This window comes from Pyxicephalus adspersus, chromosome 4 (genome assembly GCF_032062135.1).
Source record: "Pyxicephalus adspersus chromosome 4, UCB_Pads_2.0, whole genome shotgun sequence".
Classification (NCBI taxonomy): domain Eukaryota; kingdom Metazoa; phylum Chordata; class Amphibia; order Anura; family Pyxicephalidae; genus Pyxicephalus; species Pyxicephalus adspersus.
In genome coordinates, this window is record NC_092861.1 from 101,927,943 (window position 1) to 101,939,120 (window position 11,178).

The following is an 11,178-nucleotide window of genomic DNA, read 5'->3' on the forward strand; positions in this document are numbered from 1 at the left end:
TTATAAAAAAAACATTTATTACTATCAAGTCACAAAGGTATCTTTTAACTGACTCTCTGTTTTTACTTGATCTCGCTAGAGTAACATTTGCTTCAGTCTTTAAATAATAACTAACGTCATGCCTTTTTACATATTGATTAAAGTTCTAAACACTGCTTCTACTTTGCCAACAGGATATTATGTTGGAGCGAGATACTGCTTTTTGGATAACAGTCTGCTGTGAATTCAGTGTGTATAATCAACTAGAAAGCTTGATAAAACTGGTGAAATTTCTTGCAAAGTTGCCAGAAAATAATGAAGGTAATGATAAAAAAAAAGAAGACATTCTAGTTTCTCTTACACTGTTCTGGTACAATTAACATGCCTACAAAAAAAACCCTAGCATGGCAAAATTAGATTCGACCATTTTTCAGGAAAATGGTGCAGTATTGTTTTTTATTTGTTTAGTTTTTCATACTAATTTTAGAATAAGATACCACTTCCTGTACCTCTGTTGAAATTACTATATGGATTCTTTCCTGGAGCACTCTCTGCATTGATAGATATGGATGGATGGATGGATGGATATATTTAGAGATATTTATATATTCTGTGAGGTTTCAGAAATGTGGTAAAATCTCTATATTACTACAGTATATACAGTAGCTGGAGCTATAAATGGTAATGTTAACTATTTAGGGTGCAGCTGGTATCGTGTGTTATAGCGGTGTTCTCCATTTTTTTCTAATTCTTACTAAAAGCTGTGTCTACTTTATTGTAGGCCATATTACTACTAACAACTTCCTTTTTAAACAGACTACACCCAAAGCTACATTAAGGTGTTCATAAGTTATTTCCTTTTCAGACTTGCCTCAACAGATAAAAGAAAAGACACATGAGCAAAAACCTCAGAAGCAAGATATTGAGCTTTTCAATTTGGATATTTATCCAGCCAAGCAGCTTCGCCACTTTAGGTTCTTATCTGTTTCCTTCATTACACAACTCTTGGCTCATCACGGCTTTATCAGCAAGGTAATTTAACTGTACTTTGAAATTCTAGTTGCTTGAAAGATTCAAATGTCAATACAGGTTAATAATCAAAAATCCGTCCATAAATAATCTGGTTCTTTCAGTTTTCGGGCATTAATTTCAGATCACATTTTAAATACAAGGACTGCATTACACGGTTTGTCCACTGATGTTTTGCTGGCACTGTTCTGCAGAAACAGCTGTTAGGTCTGCTTGCTAAACTATATACACGTTGAGTCACCGCAAATCCGCTGTGGCGCCATTCCTTTGACTGTTTCTTGGTTTCAGGATCATAGATGTGGAGCCAAGTTTCATCTCCATATACCAGTCAGTCAATAACCTAGCCAAAAAGTCCTGTGCAGCTTCAAAATGGGCCAAAACGGCTTTGGATGCTTTAACTCATTCCTTCTTCTGATCATTGTTCAAACATTTCGGCACCCACTTCGCTGAAAGCTTGCACATGTCTAGGATAGTGGTGATAACAAACCCAACATGCTCCCATGAGATGTTAAGTATCTGGGCTATCTTTTTTGCGGATATTCGCTGATCTTTAAAATTCAGCTCATGGACAGCATCGCAGGTTGCCGGGTCAGTTGAGGTTGGGGGGCGCCCACTGCGGGGCTCATCTTCAATGGCGTAATGCCCAGTCTTGAAAACCTGAAATGAGATATCCAGGTTTTGAAAGTGCTGTCGGAAGGACACTTCTCCCCCAGTGTTTGTGACATCTCAGTGTGAATGTCTTTTGCTGACTTTCCCTAGAGAAACAAAAACTTCATGACTGCCCGTAACTCCAACGATGTGAAACCTGCTTGTGCCTCTGCCATCACAGCTTCTCACTAAAAGAAAAACCAGTTTTAAGAATCACGAAGACCTGATATTTGCACAGTTACATACTAAGATATTTGGCTGTCATATGCCCCCACAGTCATTTTTCTATTTCACCTGGAATGGGGCAAAGGCAGGAACTTCTTGGCACCCCCTCGTACAAGGACTTTGGTGGTCTCTGGGAACAGGTAGGGGTGGATTTTGGAAATGTTGCACAGGTGAAAGTGACCGGACCTGGAAAGGTTCTTAATATGGGGGTAAGGAGAGGGCAGTATCGAAGGTGATGCCAAGACAATGTGCCTGAGGGGAGGGACAAATACGAGTGTTTAATAACAGTTAGAAATATGTCGGGGAGGGGGGCGGCGACGGACAGATGATGAGTTCAGTTTTTTCCAGGTTGAGTTTCAGAAAGAGAGAGGAGGTGTACAGAGAAAAGAAAATCAGTTCAAGGACTTTGGGAACACCAACAAGGAGGGGAGTGTAAGAGGAGGAGTTACTATTGACAGAAACATGGAAGGAGAGGTCAGACAGGTAGGCAGCAAACCTAGAGAGAGCAGTGTCACTAAAACCAATAGAGATCATTATTTGGATTTGAAGGGGTGGTCAACAGTGTCAAAAGCAGAGATCTAAGAGGAGGAGGGTAAAAATTCCCTGAGGACTTAGCTCTGAGGAAGTCATTGGCCACTTTAGTTTCAGAGTGTTTCAGTGTGAGGGTTGTTTCAGTGGAATGGGCAGCTCAAAAGCCAGACTGGAGCAGGTAAAGGAGAGAGTTGGTGTTCAGGCAATCGGTGAGTCTTTTATAGACAAGGCATTCAAGAACTTTGGAAACGTGGGAAAAGGCAGTTAGGACGGTAGCTAGAAGGTAGGGAGGGGACTAGTGAGGATTTCTTCAGCACAAGGAGAATAATGGCATGTTTAAAGGGGAGGGGAAGATACCAGTAGAAGGGGAAAGGTTGAATAGTAGGTTTAGTGGGGGGGCCAGGGTGGAGGACTAGGCAGAGAGTAGATGGAAATTGGGTCAAGCGGACAGGTAGTAGATGGAATGATGGGAGGAGACTTCATCTACAGTAACAGGGCTGAGGGAGGTTAATATTGATTTACAGGTGGTAGGGGTGGGTATTGTTAGAGTGGCACAATGAGCAGAGACATCATGTCTGATTTCGACAATTTTATCTCTGAAGTAGGTGGTTATGTCTTGTGCTGAGATAGTAGTTGTGGGGGGAACAGGTGTGGGGTTTAGGAGGGAGTCAATTGTTAAGAAGAGGCTGCGAGGATTGGAAGCTTAATAGCATATGATATGAGTGGAAAATAGATTTGCTTGGCGACAGTGAGTTTAGTGTTAAGGTTTTGTAGCTTGGCTTTGTAGTCCATGAAGTCAGCGTTGAGGCCAGATTTCCTCCACTTGCTCTCAGCTGCATCAACAGTCTTTTTTGTAGATGTTTGGTGTGATTGTTGTGCCCAGATCGGTGGTTAACAGGAGGGGGGTAGCAGAAGGTGGCAGGGGCAACTTTATCCAGGGCCAAAGAAAGAGTGTGGTTGAAGTGAGTGGTAGCATTATCTTGTGATGTTATTTTAGAGATAGCGGGGGTTAGGAACTTTGGTCGTTTGAGAAAAGGTTGTGGTCAAGGTTACAGGTATGAGATGTAATTGCATATTAAGTTAATGTATCTACTTTAACATCATAACCTGCACAGATATAAGCCTGTAGATATTGCATCAAATACATAGCTGAATTTTGATATATATAGCAGATTTTAGCTATAAGGTCTATATATAGATAGACCTTAAATGATTTCACAAGTATGTTCATACATAAGGTGGTGGTAAGTCTGCATACATACAGCCATGTAAACAAATTAGGGGACACCATTAAATATTCAGTTCTTTATTAGGAAATATTCACATATCGGTTTAATCTTGTTTTTATTTATTTATGGAAAAGAAAGTGATTTAATTGCAGGTGAACAACAAAAATGAACCTAGGTATACTCATTAAACAAAAGATGTGTATACAACAAAAGTGTCTATTTTAACTGAGGAAACCCTACCCCCTATTAGCTAGGGTTAACCTCTTTGGATGAAATAACTGCAGTGAGACGCGTCTTGTAGTCATCTACCAGTCTCTGACATCAGTCTGAGGAAAGTTTTCCCCACTCCTCAATGCAGAATTGTTTCAGATGTGAAATGTTTGAGGGGTTTCTTGCATGTACAGCCCATTTCAGGTCATCCCATAGATTCTTAAAGGAATTTAGATCTAAGCTTTGGCCCTGCCACTCTAGGACTCTCCATATCCTAATTTTTAGACAGTCCTTGGTGGATTTACTGGTTTTGAGTCAGTTGTGTTTCGCTTCAGCTTTACTTTTTTAGAGATGGTCTCACATGTTCCTTTAGCATACTCTGATGCACAGTAGACTTCATGGTGGATTCTATGATGTTCAGCTGGCCAAGTCCTGTTACAGCAAAACATCCCCAAACCATGACAATTCCACGTACAAACATGTCCTCTGTTCTGGTGTCCAAATAAATCAATTTTACACTCCTCTGACCAAACATTATTCTATAAGCCCAGGTTTTTGTTTAAGTTCTCTCTGGCAAACCTCAGTCTGGCCTTGATGTTTCTCTTACAGAGAAAAGGTTTCCTCCTTGCACAAATCCCATGCAAGTTAAAATTGTGCAGTCTCTGATTGTAGAGGCATGCATTTTCACAAATAGTAACAATAAATTGTGAGGGGGTCAATAATCGACACATTTTGAAGCAAGAACTGCTTCATCTGGATGTTTGATACACTTCAAAATTGGTAAATCTTAAGTCCATCAGTACATGTAATCATTCAATAGAGGCATATCGTTGGGTTAATTACCTGGTTAAGCCTGCCATGTTCATTCCTGTGCTGCCAAATCGTTACTGACTCCTTGCAGGATATAGCTGCATGTTAAAAAGCCCCCTAGCTGTCAAGTGACATATCCAACGCATGCGCAATCGGGAATCTGGTTTGCGCATGTGTAGTTATGGCAACCAGCTAGTCAGTGGGCAGCCAGGATCCACATGCAAATACGCATCATGTGTACAAGTAACACGATCAACCCCGACCCGATTCACCAGACATCTTAGGAGCCCGGAAAAACTGGAAAGGAAGGAGGAGGATGAAAGACATCACAATTGGGCCCAAATTTTCTAAATATTCCTGATAGTAAGAGGAACATTTAAGGAAATATGTAGGGGAACATTTTTGACAAAAATAACCAATCATTATAAAATAACCAAAATTTTTTTGTACATACTAATATATGACATGTGCTTATGTAAGGTAGTTGTTACATAGGTTATTTTAATTGTGTAAATACCTATGTAACCTGAATATAAAACATGATAGTGGTAACAGTATTAGAAATAAATTCCCCAAAAAATTTTCATAGACTGTGCAAAAGGAGAAAAGCAGGGCTTACCCCGCAATGTATTTTTTTAATACCTTGTTTGTATTTAATTTTATTTAACATGCTAATTTACCAGATACATTACTGTAATCAGGCAATTGAAATTTTTTTTTTCTCTAGATTGTGAAATGTGAAGCTGCCGAAGACTTGAGAAGCTTGGAGCAAAGGTAATGGACTGCATGACTGTTAACCAAGGACAATCAGCCTATAGTAGAGTCAAGCAGTCTTTACAAATCTTGAAACAGACTTTTTGTAGCTTCTACTGTCTACCTGAACTAGCTACAGCTATAAATTGCTAAAACTTGTGCATGCTCAAAATGTTTTTCTTCAGCAATGTGAAACGCGCAGAGAAACCAAAAAATCTGTACTGCACAGACCCAATAGATGGTAACCTTGGTGATGGTGATCCTAGCTGTGCTTGAATAGGCATTGATGTGTATTATGGTGCTGCTTTTCCTGTCTTTTGCGTAAATAAAATTATTAAAATATCATAACATTTTAAAATAATATTATAAAAATATCAGTTCCTTTGCTTTTTCTGTCTTCACTAACCTCTAAAGCAGCTTGCGGTGATCTGGGCAATCCTATGCACATCCCAGTTCTGGTGAGCTATCTTATCTCTAACACTGATTAATTCAGTGTTGCTGATGGGTTAAAGGTCCTAGATTTGTAATGTGTAATTAATTTTTTTGATAGGTTATTGGAAGAAGTCCTTTGCTACATCAATTTAGTAACACATTCAGTGGAAGCAAATGCAGACAAACCTACAGCAAAGTTCTGGCGAGTGCTTCTTAACAAGACTTATGAGTGTCTAGACAAGGTAAGCCTACCTTCTTTCTGCTATTGATATTTATTTACCTGCTAATCTCTCCCTTACCCAGGTTCAACTGATCTCCCAAATTCTAGCACATCAAAGCACATCTATTTAAACATCAGGCACAGTCACATGGCCAAATTACAAGTGCTTAAATTATTAATGCAATGGGAATTAATTCAGGGAATTGGAACAGGATTGGAAGCATCACTACAATCTGCAATTCCCATCTCAAGCCTTTGGAATGAATCCTGCTGCTACCAACCTGAACTGCCTTTTCACCAAGCCACCTCTCTGCCTTTGATTCATACTTTTCCACAACTAGAACTCCACAAGCTTACAAGTTCCAATGCAGCCAATACTACAGCTGCTCACATGGACTTCAGTTTGCCAAATTTTTTTTTTGTATTCCTGTGATTTACCATTGTTTGTTATTGTGTATCATTCACCCTATACTCTTTGCCAGTTCTATTCCTTTTCACTGCTCCCCAGTCTAGTAACGTTTTATCTGCCTGCTCATTCACTCTCCTGTTCTCTGTCTGTACTGTTGTACCTTTTTTCTCTACTGCTATTTGCTGGTGACATCTCACCCAACCCTGGCCCCCTCCTCACAACCTCTTTCCTAGCTAAGATACTCTCTCCTCCTAACCTCATTCCCATTCACCCAACTCAAAAATTGTAACCCCCTATGGAATGCCAGATCTGTTGGCAATAAACTAACCTCTATCCACAAACTTATCCTCTATATCTATGAAATTCCTTGCTCTCACTGAAACTTGGCTTTCCTCCCCAGGCTCTGCTCCCTTTGTTCTTCCAATGACCTACTAATGACTTCCCCACTCATAACCATGGTTTATACAAGGCTCCAAGATTTTTCTAGAGCTGCCTTGATTGTCAGGATTGGTCTTTCTCGTCCAATTTGGCTTGCTCCTACTTTCTACTTGCCCCCCTCCTATTGTGTGATACTTCCCCCAACTCTTAGATTGTAAGCTTTTCTGGGTAGGGTCCTCTGCTCCTCCTCTATCAATGTCTGTATCAGTCTGTCAATTGCAACTCCTATTTTAATGTACAGCGCTGCGTAATATGTTGGTGCTGGATAAATACGGTATAATATTATAATAACACAGGTCAACATATAATTTTTATCAGATATAATTTTATGTGGACCATGTAGTATTTTTGATGCGGATTTCAAATCTCTGTTCAGTTTTTCTCTAGCACCTCTAATTTGTGATGCAGCTAATTGTATATTGTGTGAAATTTGTTATAATTAGCCTTAACTTATTACAACATTTAATGACAGTTTTCTTTTTTTAAGGTTGCAGACCGCACTAACTGCAATTGATTTCATTTGTCATCATGTCTAGAATTTGCCATAATGATCCAGTTACGTGTGTGGTTCATTCACGACGAAAGCACAACGTCGTCAAATTACCACAGAACTTATACAACTTCTATTTCGGCTGTCCATTTGGTGACCAGGATAATTCTTGGGCTCCACATACCATGTGTACCAGTTGTTCCAACGGACTGCATGACTGGCTGAATCAGCAACTTCATCATTTGCAATCCTGAAGGTGTGGAGAGAACCGCAATCGACTGCTTTTTTTGCCGCATCAAAAAAAGTGGATTCTCAGGTTAAACTAAGCACACAATTGTAGATCCCAGCCTCGATTCTGCAATTAGGCCGTTTGCCAGTTGCCAGTTCCAGTACCGCCACATGATGGACTTGCTTCTGTAGAAGGTGATGAGGAATTTGCTGCAGTTGCAGCCAGTTACGACCCCAAATCTTCTGATCCTGACTACTTGGCCGATGAAGATTCAGAACCTAAGACCTGTACACAAGCAGAGCTGAATGATCTCGTTCGTGATCTAAATCTCTCCAAAGACAAAGCAGAACATCCTGCTTCAAGCCTTAAACAGAAGTACTTGCTTGCAATAGGTGTAACTGTAACTCACTACAGAAAATGAAATCATAACTTGACAACGTTCTTCACTAGTGATGGCTCACTGTGCTACTGTCATGATATAAATGCACTCTTAAACAGTTTGTCCACGAGCATGTTCCATCCTCTAAAAGAATCTTGAAAGCAGTCTTAACTGCATAATGATAATTCTAAACCAAGTTTACCGATTGCCCTTTCTGTTAACCTAAAGGAGCCCTATGACAACAAGTTATTTCTTGAAGCAATCCAGTATAAAACACACCAGTGGAACATCTGTGGGGATCTAAAGGTCATTGGTTTGCTGATGGAAATGCAAGGAGGATTCACAAAATATTGCTGTTTCCTATGCCTGTGGGACAGCCGATCTACGGGTAGACCAATATGTCAAGCTTGATTGGCTACCAAGAGATACCTATAAACCTGGAACAAGCAGTGTCAAGTTTCTGCCTCTGGTTGATCCGCATAAAGTATTTCTGCCACCTCTCCATATCATGTTAGGCTTGATGAAGAACCTTGTAAAGGCCATTGGTAAATCAAACTCCATGCGTTTTCAGTACCTTGTTGATAAGTTTCCAAACATAAGCACTGTTTATGCCACAGGCAACAGATCGTCTGTTTTTGCAGGGTGATGATTTCAAACAATCTCTCTCAGCAGCTGAGCTAGAAGCTTGGGATGCATTCAAGTGGCTGTGTGAAAATTTCCTGGGCAACCATAAGTCTCCTGCATACAAGAAAAAAGTTCAGAATCTGCTTGATTCATTCCAGAAACTGGGTTGTCGCATGTCATTAAAACCACATTTCTTGCACTCACATCTAGAATTATTCCTAGGAAAATCTTAGTATGATGAGTGACGAACAAGATGAACTTTTTCACCAGGACATTCGGTTAATGGAGCACCACTACCAAGGTTTCTGGAATGAAAGTATGATGGCTGCCTACTGCTGGATGCTGTAGCGCAACAATCCGAGCAATGTGCCTTATTTTACTTCACACTGAAGATGTATTAACATTTAGTTCAATGGTGCTTACGTTTTAGTACAAAATACATGCACGTACAATGGTAACTATAATAGAATTTTGTGTGTTAGAAAAAAAACTGAAACTGAAAAACTGATTTAGAAAAGTTTACTGTGGTTTCTGGTGATTTTCAAAACTAATTTTTTTTTTACCTCGGTCATTTCTGATAATGCAATATTGTGCTGTTCTGTAGTATAAGGTTTCAATAGGGTGTCTTAAAATGTGCTTAAAATCTTTTTACAGGTTAATTCTTTACTGCCTACAGAAATTTTTATCCCAGTATTACGTGGTCTCCTGTCTAATCAGCTGTCATCTGTGAGACGTAAAGCCTTGGATATACTGAACAACAAATTACAACACCAAACACAGTGGCAGGAAGAACAGGTAAGGAGGATTTACTTACTTACAGAAAACACACTAAACTTGAATACTTTAGAACTTTGTTTGTTTTGTTTTTGTTTAAAAACTTTGTTTCTTTGGTACAAACTAGGTTTTAGTCATTTGCTTTTAGAGAAGAACTTACAACAAAACAAGCTTAATTAATATCAAGCAAATACACATATAAAATGCAATAAAGGAGTGTATGTACAGAAAAAAAGGACTTTAAAGGCACATAAATAAAATCATTCATTTGTCTTTATTCTCATATTTTAAAACCAAACAGTAAAAACAGGTTTTTGCATTTGTCTATACATAGGACAATGCAATTCCAACATCCACATAACTGGTATCCTTATGTTTTAAATATAAGTAGATTTCACGATTTCTATGAAAAACCACTTCTTCAGGATGGTAACATTGGGAGACCTACAAATAAAAAATACAACATAGTAAAGGATATATTCAACCAAAATAGGATCCAATGTTTCAACATTTGTTACATCCATGAATAGTCACGGACAATAATACAGGTGATAGTAACACCAAAGATAAATATTTCTTCCCAATTGTATATGCCAGCTCAACAAGGAGAAGAGGCTCAAGACAAAGTGGGAATTCACAAACGGGTTTCTATTGAATATTTGATACACCTAAAACGAAAGTCATAGAACAATATATAAATATTTATAGAATAGCCATGTTACATACACATATAGCTTAAATGGTATGGTGTATTATATAGTCATGATCTCCAAAAATAGTAGGTCAGATATATCTTCAATGAGAAGAGAACATTTTCCCAATATTTGACCATGTATCATCCCTATTTAACTGCTTCAAGTGCTGTTGGGAAACTGGTGTAAAAGAGAAATAAAAAAAATATATTTCAATACTCTTAATATATCACATTTACAAGGGATATCCACCTTAAACTATCATAAGTATACTCCTTGTACTCTACTCAAGCATTCAAAATTAGGCATGTATCCACTATCAAAATAGCGTTAAAAGCTTCCTATAATAAGGCTTACATGGTACTTTCAGATCTTTAAGGAATCCATAGATTCAAAGAGAGTTGTAAAGTTTTTTAGCAATATCCGTATGTGCCATACCTTCCTGTGTGCGTCCTCCCCATCCTAAGACTTGGCTCCTAATGAAGCCGCAAATCGTGGGCATGGCGTAGGAGTATATGACGATAGAAAAAGCGGCAAAAAGTGGAATTTTTTTAATCATGGGAGATTTCAACTACCCTCACATTGACTGGAGTAATGGCATTACAGGAACAGCAAAAAGGAGGAAATTGGTGAATTGAATGAATACAAGATAATTTTATGGTACAGTCTATAGATGCCCAAATTAGAAATGATACTCTGCTGGACCTAGTTCTTTCTAAAAATGCAGAGCTTATAACAAATGTGCAAATAAAAGAGAATCTGGGTAGCAGTAACCATAATATGATTTCATTTAATGTAAACTGTAAACAGGAAGCAAAAACAGGAAAGATAAAAACATTTAATTTTAAGAGAGCAAATTTTTCATTATTAAGGGCAGCTCTCTGTGACTTGGACTGGGAGACAATATTGTCCTCTAAGTACACAGAACAGAAATGGGAATGTTTCAAGTCTGCTCTACAAAAGCAAGCTGATGTTAAAAAAGCTATATGGAACAAAAAAAGGGCATTCCAAAAAAATAAAAATGAAGGATCACTTTCATCATTTGAAACCTATAAAGAACATAACAAAAGATGTAAA

The 11,178-nt window shown here is 38.5% G+C and overlaps 1 protein-coding gene across 2 annotated transcripts in view; it reads left to right on the forward strand.

Moving 5' to 3' along the window:
• HEATR1 (HEAT repeat containing 1) overlaps positions 1-11,178 on the forward strand; it is a 147,183-nt gene that overhangs the window by 76,049 nt on the left and 59,956 nt on the right. For both annotated transcript variants that reach the window (XM_072409179.1, XM_072409180.1), the window contains exons 31-35: positions 174-300; positions 845-1,011; positions 5,389-5,435; positions 5,965-6,088; positions 9,290-9,430. In XM_072409179.1, the coding sequence (XP_072265280.1) occupies positions 174-300; positions 845-1,011; positions 5,389-5,435; positions 5,965-6,088; positions 9,290-9,430 (606 nt within the window). The remainder of the gene's footprint in view (positions 1-173; positions 301-844; positions 1,012-5,388; positions 5,436-5,964; positions 6,089-9,289; positions 9,431-11,178) is intronic.